Raw genomic sequence first — 17582 nt, forward strand, 5'->3', positions numbered from 1 at the left:
AACCTGAAGTAGTGAAGCTGCCACTACCATTTCCCAGGTTAAATCACCTTATTGTAAAGAAATCCCATCTCCTGTACCATACCAAAATATCACACTTTCTGTAAGGGGTAGACAGTATTGTTTATTAGCAACAATATGTAATAAAAAGTTGGTAATCTTGGGTCAATATATGGTGCTTAAATTTCAATGTAAGTCCCTGCATCAGTGCAGATCCTTTGGGAAATATTCTATTGAGCAGATAAAGCAAAGGTGAGATTAAAATAATAAAACTCTTTTTGGTTCCCAGCTGTAGAGTTCCTTTTTCATTATATGCAGCAAATATCTACAAAAGTATGTTAGATTATGACTAATGTAATTTTCACTTATTTTGCCTCAGATACATAAAAAAGACCAAAATCAAACAAAACATCATCAAATCATAACAACTTGCTCATAATTCTTTGCATCTTTTTCTTCCATCCTTCCAAATTGTCTGTTTTTATTACTCACCTATATGCCATTCTACTGTATCTATTACTGTCTACTGATGTGTTTTCTCATAACTGCTTTCTTTATGATAGACATATATCTATGTTTCCTCTGCTACTGTTGGCTTGCAGTATTGATGACTTTGACCCACAATGTGCTCCTCTTTCTCTTCTAATCACAGGATTCCAGAAAAACACAAGCCAAAACCTTCTGACTTTTAGCTGTGACAGGACACTGTATTAAAAAAACAAAAGAAAGCAAATAGAAAAACCCCTTCTCTAAACTTATGTGAAATTTTGCCTGGATTTGTGGTTACGGTGGAGATACCAAGAACAGGAAACACTTCAGAAGAGAAAATAATGTCAACACTTCAGAATTTGAGTTTTCAAACACTGTTGCATTAAAATACCACAGAATTCATATCTGGAAAAATCAATTATAAATATGGCTCTTCAGTGACCATTAATTTATTAATTTCAGGTTATTACTCCAGTTGTTGTCAGATTTTTTTTTAATGTTCTAGATTCTAACACAATAAGAAAACACTGAACAGTCTTTGAACAGGAATATGACAGTTTCTGATTAAGATAACAGAAATATTTTTTCAAATATAAATGCACTCACTGGCAGCTTTCTTGATTAGAAAATGAAAGATTAATGGAAGATTCAAAAAGCATAAATTTCTGTTAGTACATTCATGCTTCTCCTTATTGAACAAAATACAGTTACAGAGAACACAGATCTAATTAGTCAAACATTTCTAAATAAGCTGCAAAAGACTAAAAAAATTATAGTATGAAATTTTATGATCACATTAATCAAGACAGCCAGTTTCAAGTGCTTATGACAATGGATAATACAAAAAGCTGAAAACAAGTTATTTATCAAAAGCAATTACCTGACATATGGAAGAGATCCACTTAGGGATACTTTTACTTGGTAGGACTATGAGAAAAGGGCTGTATAGACTCCCACAAGTAGCTAATTTCAGATGAGAGACCAGTTTCAGAAAGCTCCACCACATGCTTACCACCTATGCACACAACCAAACGCCCCTGAAAATAACAGACATGTAACCTTTGTAGAAAATTCCTAAGGGGACAAATTGGTGCACTCCATGGGGAAAAGCTGAATGCATCATTGGCACCCCTATGACAAAGAGTTTGTTAAAAGGAACTTGCCAGATGATCTTTAGAAAAGGACAAGGATGATGACCTAAAAATCTGGCAAGTGGCTTCTGAATGAGGAAAATGACACACATGAGAACAAGGAAAGTGTCTCAAGTAAATAGTAACATTTGCACATGCAGCTCAACATCCTTCAGACCATGGCAAACATCCAGAGCTTCAGAAAAATGTGGGTGGGGGAGCAAGGGGAGGGAGAAGTAAATAAGGAGAGGATGTGAATAATTCTTCCAAGATTCTATAGATAAGTACCCTGTTATCCTGTTATTCAAGGTTAAGAAGGAACAAATTCCTCACTGCTTTTGTATCATTAATATCATTAAATCTTTGTGTTAAACTTTGCTTTCACCAAGATATACTATGTTACTGTAGGAAAAATTGTTAATTTTTGGTGATGTCTTGAAGAGGTAGGAGGTGAAGGAGATAGAACCATAAGAAAACAGAGTGCAATGGTTATAGCAATTCTGTGAAAACAAGAGACTGCCAACGTTAAACTGATTGCTTTACTCTTCCTTTTTTTCTTTCTTCCTTTCTTCCTTGATCTGTGTATGAGTTGGTAGACAAGAGTAGTCCAAGTCTAAAAGCTGCATCAGAATAAATAAATGTTTAGTTAAAGGCCTGGGGGGGTGGGAGGAAGGAAATACCTATCTCAAAAAATTAAGGAACATCATAAGAAGTTATTTAAGTGTTTATCATATTAAAGATCCGGTTACCTTCTCAGTTAATTGCTTCTGTCCATATTTGTCTCAAAACTCTTTTCTAATGGGCAATGTATTATTGCATATAACTATTCAAAACATTTTCAGTGAGATTCCTGTGCCTGCTCCTAAATGTTTTTAGAGGAATTAATTAAGTGAAATTCCAGGGTTATCCTCTGTTCTGTTTTCATAACTTCCTCTGAACCATCATTTTACACATTTTTTTCAATCTTCGCTTTTATGGAAATGAAAGTATCTTTTTCAAAGTAGTCTAGTCTGAAGATCTAAAACCTTGTTTTTGCAAGCATTTGTAATGGGTAATGGTATGGCAAAATTTATGGCATAGATACCACTTTTAAGGAAACTGTTTCAAAGCAGTACCTACACGTTCTATTCAAGAAATGGCATAGAATGACTTTTTGTTTACTTTCTTTGTTCTGCTTAAACACAAAAGAATAATGCTGCTTTGGTTTTCTTAAGTAGTTTACCACTGGAGTTAAAAATAATAAACATAGGTTTTATGTTCATTTAATATTGTGAATAATGTAAACAAGCTTTCGAAAGGCAGATCCATTCTCTTTTACCCAATAATTAAAAACACTACTCATATATTTAATTTTTATAACTCAAGAAGTCAAACTGCTGAACACAGTTTGTTGCTACTTATGAGAAACAATCTCAAATGTCATAGTTTGACTACATTGTACTTAATTACTTGAAAACACTTTCAGGTTATTTCTGCCTTTAAAAATTCATATTTCATTCTTTTGTAACTGACTTTTTTATTTTTGTTTGGTTTTTTGTTTTTTGCATCCAATAACCATCAGATTTCAATGAGTCCTGCAATGATTTCCCATTTTTCATATTGTGTTAAAAATATGCAAGTCATGTTTTTCTGCTCAGCTATTAGAATGTTAAAGGAGACTTTCTACCTGATGCTGACTGGAAAGGAACAGCTCCAAACATTCACTGTTTGAGGCTCCAATATTTGCTTTCCTTTGTTAAAACAAATAAACAACCAAAAAACCAACCAACAACAACAAAAAAGACACCAAAACAAAAAAAAAACTCATGAGCATATCTCTTGCTGCACTCCTCACAGACATAAAATAAACTGAAGTGTTTTGAAGCCATAACCTAACACCTGTAATTTCATTCTCTCACCTTTGCTGTATGGGAGAATCCTTGGAGTTTTCAACATAATGGTATGTGATTTCTAAGGAAAAAAGTCACAGTGAAAGGAAGAGAGAAAGGCTCACCTCTTGGACAGCTAACAAAAAAAATATTATCTAGTTCAGTTCTTAGCTTTGAAAGAGTCTTCAAACCTCTCTTGCTTACTCCTTCACAACTTTGAATATAGCACCAAGTGAAAAACATTGTGTTAAACATGAATAGCAGCAAACAAATTAAAAATCCACAATTTCAGAATGCACATAAAGACTAAACACACACAAAATCATGAATTACCAATGAAATGGGAAGTATATTCACGTTGCTATGCGACCATGTATTTAATTCTAACACACATAGAACATGATTTGAACTGTCTTAAATTTTACAATGCAGTGTAAGTTATGAGTATACATCCCAGTGCTTTTAAGAAACTAGGATTCTTTGAATCCTTAGCCTTTAGATTTTAGAACAAGTGGAAAAACTTCTATCAGGTTGAATTAAATTCCATGGTATCATCATCTCACAGGACCATATGAATTTTTCTAGTCAGAGCAGTTTACATGTACTTATGCAGTACACTACTATACTACATAACATACATATTGTACATAATGTACTATACATATAGTGTATGTACTGTAGTCTTTCCTCTAGACATTTTGGAATACTTAGAAAATGCTAATAGAAGCAAAACCACTATAAAACAGCAAAAAGATGAACAGCATGAAGTATTTCCCATGTACTTCTAGGAAGTTTAAAAACAAAAATCCTCCTGCTTTGCTAAAATAGGGCATAGAAGATAAAAATAATGGTTGTAAACATTATTTTAGCCTTGAGATATTTGACATTTTGTGCTTTTTATGCAATCAAGAATCCATTCTCCATTACAAGTTTATAACAGGTGCTCCTATTCAGACAAACACTTCCTACTGCAAATATTGCAAATGTGCCAAAAACTCAGTTTGAAAAACGAAATACAATTATCAAGTTCAATCCAATCTTGGTCACAATAAGGTTTCTATAATATACAGACAACCAGCTAGAGACACACTAATACGAAGAATTGTAGATGGAATTTTTCATGAACATGATGTCTCAAGAAGGAAAGATGCACAGTCAGATTTTGGTTTTTGTCTCTCGTATTTTAGCTATGCTACAAAGGGTTTACAAAAGCATTACAGGACAGCATTTAAACAGTGGAAGTTTCTTCCTAATTTTTGTTCTAGAAATTTAAATTGAATTGAAATCTAGAAATTTCCAGACCATTATTTTACCCAACATTACAGACAAATTCATCAGTAGCTGTAAACTTGGAAAAGCTTAATATCATGGCTAAAGCAGGAATAATGATGGCAAGTGCACTGAGAAACATTTTGAAGGATATGTGCTCATGTCTTTAAACAATGCAGACTTTGGGGAGGAGATATATAATCTTGTTATTACAAGTAAGAAAAATATCTCCCAGCAGATGCTAAGTTGAATTTCAGAGCTGACATGTGGAAAAATCTAACTTCAACTATTATAAACATAATTTTCAGGTATTAATCCTGTAAGCTGAAAATATTCAGCTAGCAAAAATGCAGCTAGCAGAGATATTAAAGCCTGTGGTTTTCAAAGTAGTTATTTAAACTGCAGTTTCTTCTGAATAACTTTGTCAAGAACTAGGTTGTGCTGTGTACTTCCTAAAGAACATACAAATTTCTGCTTCAAAACCATACAGAGAACATAAAAGACACAAGAAAATATAAGGTCTCATCTCTGTTTTACAACTAGAAAAGCTATATAAAGAATTCAAAATACAGTGTACATTAGAAACATTAGTAATTCAAGACCTCAGCTTGATCCTGTGGCAATGAACAAAAGATCTCCTTCTGCGAGTAGGCTTACCTGGGGACAGGAAGAAAAGTCTGGAGGTAGAAGGTGAGGAAGGGGCAAGGGGAAAAGGGTCAAAGGGGCAAAGGGGCAAGGGGGAAAGGGGAAAGGCGAAAGGGAGCCTTGTTACAATTTCTTGAAAAAGTATTTCAGATTCTATGCAAAAGTTTAATTTATATCAACATGTTTGAGGACAGCCCTATTAATTTCAGGAGAAAGGGGAAAAAAGACATGGAAAGAGCCAATTTTAGCATGTTAAGAGTGGCCAGAAAGACATGTTCTGTTGTTACAGAAATTTGATAGATATATTGTTGCTACAGTTTAAAACGAAAATAAGAGGAGAAATAAAATAGAAGGCTCCTACCCCTCAAGAAATCTTATAAATCTGGGGGAAAATTTGCAAATTCAAACACCACTGATCCTCCACCAAAACCTTATGAACAGCTTGCAGGTCTCACTATCTAAATTAATTTGAGAATGGTCCACTTTGACTTGGATGAAGTACAAAATTTCACACAAGTACAGAAGAAAAAAATGTATTTTGAGTACGATTAAGTTGGTTTTGGGGGGTTTGGGAATTTTTTTGTTTGTTTGTTTGTTGTTTTGGGTATTTTTACTTTAAACATAATAAAAATAAAGGCCTCCAAAAGACTAAGAATAGTTTCTAAAATTCCTAAAATCTCTAAAAGTGAGGTTTTCCTAGGAAGAATTTTCTTCCATTAAGTAGACATTTCTTTTAAAAATGTTCAACTATGGCTTTAAAATTATTTCCTAAAATTATCTCTTTGGCACCAGGTCTAATAATTTTTTTTGGATTTCATATTCACATATGCAGTTAGTACAGTAATTTTCCCCACTATCGACTGTGCATTCACTTTTATATTATCTATCTGAAATGTTGAACACATCTCTTCATCTCCTAACTGATACAAGTCAGTAGTCAGTGCAGAACCGTCAACTATCAAGTTTTCCTGGTTTTTTTCCCCTTGTGTTTTTTTCTGGCAGATAAAAACATTCATCACTGCATGGCTGTTCAGTGTCTAGTAGATTCCTCTGTTACTGCAGTAAGAAGTTTTCCAAATTAGCTTTCCAAATTATATTAGAAATTAATGGCACTTGGGTAACCCCTGTTCTCAGCTTCCTAGAACAAGCCAGTCTTCAAATAATAAATCCTTTCTGTACTACAAACTTGCTATGATTTACCCAGGACAGGTATGTTTAAAATCAGCCATTGAAGGTGTGTATGTTCTACAATCACAATGCTTCATCAGAAAAAATTAATAAATAAAACATTGCAAAGATAAGGCCATTTCCTAGTCTTTGACTCAAAACCTGAAATTATATAATTCTTGTTTCATTATGCTCATTTACTCATAAAATGTAAATCAACTGTTTACAAAAAATTAAAATATTTCCTTCTTCATTTCCATTGTCCTACATCAATATAGCATAGCAAAGCCCATAGAAATAAGAATGAGATAATCATCTCAGCTCAGTCATCCCTTTATGAGTTAGCATAAATCAGAATGAGTGTGGCCGCCCTCTATTTCCTCTAAAGAAACCAGAGAGAAATAAAATCAAATAAAAGATGTAGCCACACAGTAGTGTTTGGCTATTATATTATGTAGCAGTGTCATTCTTATGCAGAAAGTTTGTCCTTCATGTCAACTCTTCACAGAATACAAAAAAATTACAGTGCAAGTAAAAACTGGTTACTGCAGCCACCTGAGTTACACAGAGAATGGCATTATTATTATAACAATGTCATAATTCAAAAGCAGGTCTTTCTATTTAATGCAATACATATGCCAGTTTAATCTGAAGACAAAACAAAACTAAATAAAACAATTACCAGCAGTTTTGTATAAATGTAGTCTTCCATTATTAAATGCCTTATTGGAAGAATACACATATATGGGGTCAGTCTAAAAAAAAATATATGTACAGAGAGAAATTTCTGGAAAAACTTGGTTGAGTCGAAAATAGCAATATCAAACAGCACTCCACAAGACATATCAGGACTCATGTAATGTAGCCAGTATTTATGACATCTAGTCATATAGAACTATGAAAAATCTGAGGCATGGATGCAAGAATAAGCTTTGTTTAATTCCTCTGATGGATGTTATTTGCCAAGATCAGACAGTCCTTCTAGATCACCCCTCCATTACCACACCAGCCTTGAACTGGCGTGTAAGCAGCACATATAATTTTACTTTTTTCCACTCAGTAGAACATGCAGTAAAAAAATGGCTTGCTTTCTATAGTTCAGCAACTCATTGTTATAGAACAATTTCACTTATATGTTCAGTCCAAATACTTCAGCATCTTTTTTTCTCCCATTTATTTGCTTCTTCCACTTGAAGAAATGTAACTATGTCAAACAACACCAGTAATCTAGTCATCCCAGAACATATTCTAAAATAACTTCTGCAGCTCCAATATGTATTTCCAAAAGGCCTTGAATTGTCTCTTTACTTTTCACTTCTCTCCCTTTTGGTAGCCTTCCTTGCACATACATGTTCAAAAATTATGCTGACTGCACATTTCTCTCAAAAGGCATAAAAAATATACCCTTAAGACTGAAAAGGGTGTAAAGAGTTTAATTAAATTTAATAGGGGCATGACTCAGATGCACATGGCATTATTCACCAAGTCTTGTAAACGACATGTTACACTGCCATTACACTGCTTACTGTAACAGAAACATCTTGCTTGCAGCTGGGGAAGAACTGCAAACTCAGAAGGCAAAGTGCCTTAAGGTGCACAATAGCAACATATACTCACGTTTTACAGGAGCTGTTAGAGGAGGATTTTAAATACAGAACCAGAAACATACAGGGAATACTGTGGTGCAAAATCCAGATAATGACTTGCTAGTCTATTCACCATACATCATCCAGATAGAAGACATCATCACAATTCATTATCCCCCAGATCACAGGCAAGGCATATTTTTATTGTGTTTTTCATGAAAAAGACCCAAAACCAAAACAACCAAAAACTGCCAAAGAAAGAAAGAAACAAACAAAAAGAGACACTGAAGAGGAAAATTATTGAAGTATGGAAGTGTGAATTACAGCAAAAAATTTTTTTTTCTTTTTCATGCTAAGGCAAAGTCTAAGCAAAGTCTAAGGAAAATATTCAATTTCTAACCAAGACTTTCAAAAATCCTGATACAAGACACAAGCCTGTCTGATAGCCACACGGAATTCCTTAATCCTTAGGAAAAAACTAGCTGCAATAATCTACATCCTCTGAGGTTCCCATAAAGATCTAGTAATGTTCACTTCGTGCATCCAATGTGAACTTCTACACTGAGAGCAGAGATGCTTTTTAATGCATAGGTTATGCTTCTATTGTAAGAGAAGTAATTTACAGGGGTATGAAACTGAAACATGATACTACAATCTAATCCAGATTATCAAAAATTATACCACCACTATTTGAAGAATATATTCATCAAAAAATTCTGCCATCACTCACTAATGATCACTGACTATTCCCTGTCTGCACTTAATTGTATGGTAGCATTATCAACCTGCAATCATTGCAGAAAATATTGATGAAAGGGGCAGTATTTTTAAACTTGTGAAATCTGGCATTCATAATTAAATGAGGAAACAAATAAAAATTCAAATCAGACAGATACCGCAGAAATACAGTTTGATTTCCTCTTTTCCCTTCATCTTCAGGAGGCAAAAGCTATTATAGAAGAGGGCTTTATTGTGATCATACACAAGAGGAACAACTAATATTTTCAGAGATCTTGTCAGAAACTGTACAATCAGACCAGTGCTAAAATATTCCCTTCCCCGCTATTTTTCTCGGAAACTGCTGGAGCTCTTTTTTAACATGCAGTAAGAATTCACAAACCCTTGATTCACCCTACATACCCATGACCCTGAAAATATGACTGTTGTATGTAATAGCATATGTAATAGCATTTTGTGAATAACCTGACTTTGGTGCAACAGGAGAAGAGGAAGTATCACTTCTTTCACTGACGTATGCACATATTCACATATGGCCTGTGAAAACGTGTGAAAATGCTGATGGCTTACATCTCTAGTGAGCTGCATGCTCAGAGATTGGTAACTTAAGCAAACTTATTCTCACTTTCATAATTTTAAATAACTGCTTAAAATTAAATTTTATCTCATGCACCTGAATTATCAGAAATGGCAATACATATTAGCTTTCCTAAAAACAGCTGGCTGAAGCCAGGTGTACTACAGGTTTAAGTTAGCCCACCTTGGTAAAAAAGCTAGCCCAAAGTGTTTTCTTAAAGCCAAGAACATTGGGAAAAGATTGGTAGACACAAAATTGACCATTAGCCAGCAATATTTCCCTTGCATTAGATAAAGCAAACGTTATCCATAATAAAAAATAAAAAATAAAACGTTATCATTAATCAAATGACTGCCAGTACCCTGAGGGAGGTAACCCTTCCTGCCAGCTCAGCACTGATGAGGCCATTCTGGAGACTTGTGTCCAGTTCTAGGCTCTCCAGCACAGAAGAGAGACGGACATACAAGAGGAGTCCAACAAACAGCCACAATGATGACGGGGGACTGGACTGACTGCCCAGGAGGGACTGTGCATCCTGGAGAAAGTCAGGCTTGGGGAGACTTTACTAATATACAAAAATACCTGAAGGGAGGGTGCAGAGAAGACACAATCAGACTTGGTGCCCAGCAACAGAATATGAGGCAGTGTTTGCACACTGCAGCATGGGAGGTTCCTTCTGAACATTAGGCCATGCTGAGGGTGAGCCCTGGAATATGTTTCCCAGACAGGTGGTGGAGTCTCCTTCTCTGAAGATAGTCAAAAGCTGCCTGGACATGATCCTGGGAAATTGGCTCTATGGAACCCTGTTTGACTGGGGCATAGGACAGGATGATGTCTAGAGGTCTCTGCCAACCTTACCCGGCCTACGATTCCGTGATTTTAAATGGAAAGAGAGGGTGAAACAATAGGGACATCAATGTGTCAGATGATGATGTAAAAAAAATACACCTTGCTGTGGCTTTTTTGCCTTGAGTTGATAATATACCAAAAACCCATTTGATCTATTACAAAGCTCAAAATAAAACTCTAATCATTAAAGTTACAGAAGTTTATATAAGTTTTCCGCAACAAGATAAAACTACATTTGACTTTGTTCAAATTTAACACTGTCAGACATAATTAGGTTCATCAATATGATTTTGACTGCATTGCTTCCAAGAGTTACGAAAAACACACTACAAAATTGCTTTGATGGGTACAAACTGCTTTCAAGATGATTCCACATGAAACAAGTAGAGGCATGGTGATATTTTAGTGCTGGCTGACTAATTGACCCACATAAATAAAGTACTTGTATCCTAATATTTTGTCCTCATCTCATATTTTTCCTTCAGTCTTATCTGAAATTACTCCTTATTGAAGCATTTTGGTCTTCATACTACAAGATGGTCAGTTTTTCAAAGGTAGGGAGTGTGTTTGCATTTTCAGTATCTTTGCTTTATTTTCAACTTCAGCCAATAGAAGAGGAAGTTACAGTCTTCTCTGGACAATGGAACAAAACTTAGTGGATTTTCACTTGGTAAGTATTTTTGTGGGGAAGGATAAAGGTAACTGCTCAATACAATTTACTATTTTGTCACTACATGCAAGTATTTTGAAAATATGCTCTCTTCTACATATGACAATTTCCTGATACACAAAACACCACCACTTCACCTCCTTCCACCCTGTAATATGTGTTGTGGACATAAAATGCGTACACCGTAGAAAGCACAACTTAAATACAAAATAGAACAGCATATAGCAAATAAGAGGCTTGAACAGTCCAAGAATATAATGACCACTATGCAAAATTGATTTACCAATGGCCTACATTTGTTTACACCCCTTCCAGACCTAAACCTCCTCACATCCAGTCAGCCCATAAAACACATGCACACATGCACTTATCCATGAAGCTCATACATCAAGTTTTAGGCAGAGTTAAAAACTGAGGTATCTACTATAATCCCAACCACGAAGTTAAAAAAAAAAAAAAAGTCCCTGTGAGAAGAATTGCTCCAATAAAAGAAGTTCCACTAAAGGTTAATATATTCATTTACAGACCCAAATGATAAAAAAATTATTCAAAAATTAAAAAAAATGTTACAGCCATTAAAAACAGTGGAAAAAAATTAAGAGGAAACTGAAATTCCACAGAAATACTGAACTGATAATGCAGTAGGAGCACATGTCAACCCAAGCAAATTTGTACTTAATTCCAAAACAGAGCTCAAAAATAGAGTTCAGACCTACAATTATTAATAGATCCTATTCATCACTACTGAGAGGACCCAGTTTGGTTATAAATAGTAATAAACTATATATAGTATAAATAGTAATAACTATTTTAATTAAAATAGTAATGACAACAACATATGATTTAAAGACTCGGTTTATATATACCCCCCCGCCCCCCCCCCCCCCACCAAAAAAAAAAAGTATTTAGCATGTTCTTTTGTCCCATACCTGGAAATGTTCAGTCTGGATGCAGCTTTGAACAACATAGCCCCTGATGGAAGGTGTCCCTGCCCATGTCAGGGAATTTGGAACCGGATTATATTTAAGATCCCTTTCAATCCAAACCATTCTATGATAATATAGAATGGCATAGAAATATCATCCAACCTCTAAATATATGGACATACCTAGTAAATGAGAACAACATTTTTTTTGTCTTAATTTAAATCTAATTTTTAGTTAATAAATACAGCTTGCAGTTTGCTTGTATATATATATATATATATATGTATATATATATATATACACATACACAATTTGTGATACAGGCATACAGGCGTAACCTGTGGCTGCTCAGTGAAGCATAACTTTCATCCCCATTTATTCCACTATTCCGTATTACAAATGCAAGAAAAACAACAGGAGGTTTCCTGAGCTGATTATATTCTTGGCCCTAGAAAATGCTGTCCATGAGGACAACTGATTTTATTCAAGTTACCTGTGCGTAAATTTGAGCCTAGAGGCAGGAGGCAGCACCAAAATGCTATTTCAAGAGTAACACTATCTCAGTAACCATAAAGTTAAATTCTTGTAACTAAGTATCCAACACAAAAGACAGGGGAAACTAAACAGCCTGTTTCAGCCCCCAAGCCATTGACTAGCATCTCTCTCCCTCCACAATTTTCAAATGTAAGCCTGAGTAGTCTGTATTTGCATGTAAAAAAGAAATAAGGAGATATTTTAGCTCCTCACAAAGCAGAACTGCTTGCAAGAAAGAGGCAAAGCAGGTGCAGAGGGCCAGGCTAAGCAGAGACAGAGCAGAGTGCCAGGGGAGATCAGCTCAATCTCAGGCCTGGGAGCAGAACTGGTGGCAGGATTAAAGGAAGTGGCAGATGAGGTTTCCATTGCAGGATCACAGCTATTACAGTTCCAGTGACTGTATCAGAACAGACATCAGGTGCCATTACAGATTGGTCTCAAAGGGCCAGTCTGGGCATCCTGAGGATACCTGTGCTACCAAAGCAACCTGCAACCTTCATCAACAACTTCTGCAGTGACACAGTCAGACCCAGTCCTGGCCACACCCCTTCAGGTGCAGGCTGGCATCACACTTCATCCCTCGTGGCATTCCACTCTGCTTTTGAATAGATTCCTTGCATGGAATCCAAAGTGGTGCAATGACAGAAGGCAATGCAATCTAGCACAAGAGTTTCTCTGTCAAAACTAAAAACTTTACTCACATGACTAGGCTAACTTGCCCATGGATGTACAGTTACTACAGAGGTTCAAGAGAGGAGAAAACACACTTCAGAACACAGAAGGAGACCAAAAATGCCTATACAGTGAATTTTGTAAGTTTATTTCTAAGTTTATTCAAGTGACCCTATATTTTTTTTAATTAAAATGTTGCTTGTTGTTTCCTTGAGAGATTTAAGATACTTCCCAAATTACAAAGATATCGCCATTAATGAAATTAGCTATTACTCTTTTTTTAAAATTTGTCTTTGAAATTTAAGAACAAAATCAAGTGGGAACAGTTTAAGAGAGCCATGTTTACACCTTCTTTTCTTTAAGACACAAGCAAAGCTTAAAGTGAGTTCATACAGTGTCTCCAGAGGGGTAACTGGTGCATCCTCAGTGAGTTTCTATCATTATTATTATTATCATCATGGTCATTATTTTATTTGGCTAGAGTCTGAAATAAAAGCTGAGCGATGGCAAACCGACGAATAAGCAAAACAAACTACCTGTAAAGCACGTTAGAGGATGTCAATTACACCCAAGGGCAGCGCACTGATCAGGCCTCGACTCAGATCTCGACTTCAGAAAAGAAACACCCGTGCGAGAAAGGCGGGCGGGGACTCTCTAAGTTTCTCTGCATCTTGGCGAATACTTCCCGGCAATGAAGCGGGCTGAGAACCTCACGCCCGACACTCGGAAAAGCTTAGCAACATCGCAACTTTTATAAGGACGGCCCTCCATCCTCCCTTCCAGGGGGCTGGTGAGAGCAGCCAGGCTCACGGAGACGCGCGCTCGGCAATCGCGGCAGCCGCAGAGCAGCGCGGCAGCGGCAGCTACCTGCCGGCCGAGGCGCAGCCGAGCGCGGAGCGCTGCCTGCCCGGGAGCGCCGCGCCGGCCACAGGTGCGCAGCGCACGCCGCCCGGCGCAGCGCGGCGGAGAGACGGGAGTGCGACCCGCGGGCCCCTTACCTGTGCGACGGTGAGGAGCCCCAGGGCGAGGGCGAGCGGGGAGGCGGCAGCGGCCCGGCGCTGCCCCGCGGCCATCGTGCCGTGGTGCGGCGGGGCGCCGCTCCGCCTGCTCGGCCGGCGCTGCGCGGTGTGCGGGCGGCGCGGGGTGCGCGGCGCTCCGGGCCCCGCAGGGCAGGGAGGTGCGCGGGGCGCGGCTCCCCGCTGCCGGGGCCGGGGCCGGGGCCGGGGCCGGGAGCCGCCCACCGCTGTCCGCTCCGCCCGCCACCGCCCCGGAGGGCCCGCCGGGACCGGAGCGGGTAGGGCTACACGGAGAGGTGCGCCGTGCGCACGGGCTGGCGACGGGCGGCCCCGGCGACGGGACTCTCTAGAGAGGACGGGGCGCTCGGGCACGGACAGGAGGAGCGTGCAGGCTGGGATGGGCGTTCCAGGCTGGGGCGGATGGGGCTGGGGCTCACAAGGCAGGTATGGGGCATGCAGGCAGGGATGGCGTATGCACGCGGGTATGGGCCGTGCAAGCTGGGTGGTTAAGGCGGGAGCAGGGTATATTGGCACGGGTGGGATGCCGTGGCAAGTGCAAGGCAGGCAGGCAGAGCCAGTCATGCAGGTGCAGAGTGTGCAGACTGAGGGATGGGCCCCCGCCTGCCATCATGGTGTGCTGGTATGCTCTCTTTGACATGCTTGCCTATTAAGCCTAAGAGAATTTCCAGAATCCTCAGCCGTAATGCTGTAGTGCTATGACTCTTGCTGCCCACATGTGCCTGGAGGGAAAGGCTGCAGGTGCTTATCCAGGGGAGCAAAACCTCTTCATACAGTTATCTCTGTGACCTTCAAGCCTTCACTTAAATTTTTTGGCTAGTACATGCAACCCCATCATCTGCTAACACAGCAGTCAAAATGCAAGCTGTGACAATCAAACGAGAATGTGCCTAAAATTGTGTTGGTTGCTTATGAAAGGTTTATGGCAGCTCCTTAAGTCTCTTGCAAAACCACAAGAAAATGTACTGCTATTGTGTGTGTTCCTGAAGTTCCCACCATGAGTCTATTTGGATGCTACCACAGCATTCTGGGCACATGTATTTACATACTTGGGTTACCCCTGGAAAACGTTCACCTTGTTGATAAGCCAAATAAATCATGTGGGAAACGGCATGTGCACGGACTAGAGATGCCCCATTTCTCTCCATCTTTTATGCATCGTGTCAAGACATTGTTGACAAAGTCTTTGCCCTGTGCAGAGAATGCATGTTAGGTTTGTGGCTGAGATCTGCATAGGAAATTATAACAGGTCTTGCACACTGAGATTTGTAACCTCCTTCATTTGATAATTATTTAAAACCTGTTAATTATACACTAAATGCTATGGGTAGGATTTCAGAAATGCCCTCTCAAGTACAGCTACATGAAGCATAGCTGCTTAAATTGAAAAGTGCTTGATTATTCAAGCAGGAATACTCTATGAATATACATGACAGATGAGCTTCTAGAATTCTGGTTTTCTTTTTACAGACTTATGGTTAGAAAAAACATAAACATTGTGCATAAACATTCTTGGTTTTAGCAGCATGTAATTACAGAGATTAAGGCTCCTGTATGTATAGTGTGATCTAAAGTATGTCATAAATGCCACATGATCCAAGAAACAAAACTTGGCTGAAAAAAACATGATTTTTGTTCATGAACCATGATTTTGTTCATGAACAAAATGTCATGAGCAAAATTTGTAATGAATTTGTCAGGAATAAAATGTTTCCATGTTTCATGTTACATGTTTTGCTTATATTTTAAGAAATAAGAAGGACATTACCTGCCCTTTGCAACTGTCTGAAGGGCCTGACAGTTCAAAATAAAACCAAGCTATATATTAATTTTCAAGAAATGTTTTATTGACAGTTGTTACTACTTACATTATGAATTGAGTGTTGTTTGTATACAAGAGGTGAGATTTCTCTATGCTCACACCAAATTTACAACTGCAGGCAATGTTGGAACTGTACTATTGTCTTATAGGTCTGTAACAGTTGTGTCTACAACAGCAGAGTCGTGAATTAATAAGTAGTGAGGGAAGGGAGAGAGGTTTCTGAGTGTCTTCCTACGTAAATGGACTTGAAGATACAAATCTGTTTAAACATAGAAAAAATAATATTGCAAACTGTTAAAAACTTAAGCAATACAATGCAATTTCAGATTTTTTTGGGGGGAGAAGGGGTGTGTGTTTTGAATACTTACTTGTTTCATGGAAGAAAACCTGTTCTTTATATAAGAGCTCCCAGCAGAGACTGCATCTAAAACACTTAACATTCCAAAGTATAATAACACATATAAACTCTGATGGGTGAGGCTTTCTGGGTGAGGCTTAACTAGCTATACAAAATTTAGGATTAACCACAATAAAAAGTTCTTGAAATTGTCATAGAGTGTTTAAAGACCTTCCCAAAGCACTTACCATCTACTGTTCCCCAAGGATACGCAGAAGATAGTTAAAATATGAGGAGACATAGTACTTGTGGAAGAGAAACACTGATGGAGAAATTACTTCTGATTCCCTTAACACCTTATCTATAGTCTAGAAATCTCTATACTGAATCTGTCATCCTTAGTCACCTGTCAAGTGCTGATGGAAGAGCCACCTGGTAGCAAAACTCCGTCACCTCCTTCCGCTCCCGCAAGTTTTTTCAAAAAATTTTTGCAGAAAAGGGGATGGAAGCATAATACAGCCAGGAGCATTTGAATATGCACTAAAAGGAGCAGTGGAAACAGAGATTCACCTTCTTGCTCACCTAAAAATGACAATTTGTGATGCAGACTTCAGTATTTTTTGCACAGTGTATTTATCCTCTACTGAAAAGTGGAGGGGCAATGCTTTGTTCATACAGGAGATGTTAGGCAGTTACACATTCCAGCCTTACAAGCCATTTTCAGTTGCAGTAGAATGGCCCTTTCTGACATGGCTGAAGTATTTGTTTACACATTTTGGGGATTTTTCTGCAAGCATTAAGATGTCATACCAACACAGAACCATGTCTTTTGTTTTTGTTTGCTTTTTGTGTATTTGTGAACTTACAGCATACCTGAAAAACTCTTTCCTGAGGTCTGATATTTATTCCAAAATAAATAATGGCAATTTCTACATTCTGTTATAGTGTTTTAGCAATACAGCTTTTGGAGTTTATTAAAGAGAACTACATCCAGCTCTAGGGTCCCCAGTGTAGGAAGGGCATGGACCTTCTGAAGTGAGTCAAGGGGAGGCCACAAAGATGATCGGGGCCTGGAGCACCTCTCCTGTGAAGAAAGGCTGAAATAGCTGAGGCTGTTCAGCCTGGAGAAGGCTCTATAGAGACCCTATAGCAGCCTTCCTGTACCTAAAGGTGTCTTCAAGAGAGCTGAAGATATACTTTTGACAGGGGCACATGGTGATAGGACAAGGGATAATAGTAAGTTTAGATTATACATAAAGACAAAACTCTTCA

At 38.1% G+C, this 17582-nt stretch overlaps 1 protein-coding gene across 3 annotated transcripts in view; it reads right to left on the minus strand.

Moving 5' to 3' along the window:
- Window positions 1-16893, minus strand: part of ADAMTSL1 (ADAMTS like 1) — a 394686-nt gene extending 377793 nt beyond the window's left edge. For 2 of the 3 annotated variants that reach the window (XM_079330160.1, XM_079330159.1), the window contains exon 1: window positions 14116-14314. In XM_079330160.1, coding sequence (XP_079186286.1) covers window positions 14116-14190 — 75 coding nt within the window. In that variant the 5' untranslated portion in view covers window positions 14191-14314. Of the gene's footprint in view, window positions 1-14115; window positions 14315-16558 lie in introns of those variants that run through there. The other variant, XM_079330161.1, reaches the window with a different exon arrangement.
- Between the last annotated feature and the right edge of the window lie 689 nt (window positions 16894-17582).

This window comes from Erithacus rubecula, assembly GCF_903797595.1.
Source record: "Erithacus rubecula genome assembly, chromosome: Z".
Taxonomy (NCBI): Eukaryota; Metazoa; Chordata; class Aves; order Passeriformes; family Muscicapidae; genus Erithacus; species Erithacus rubecula.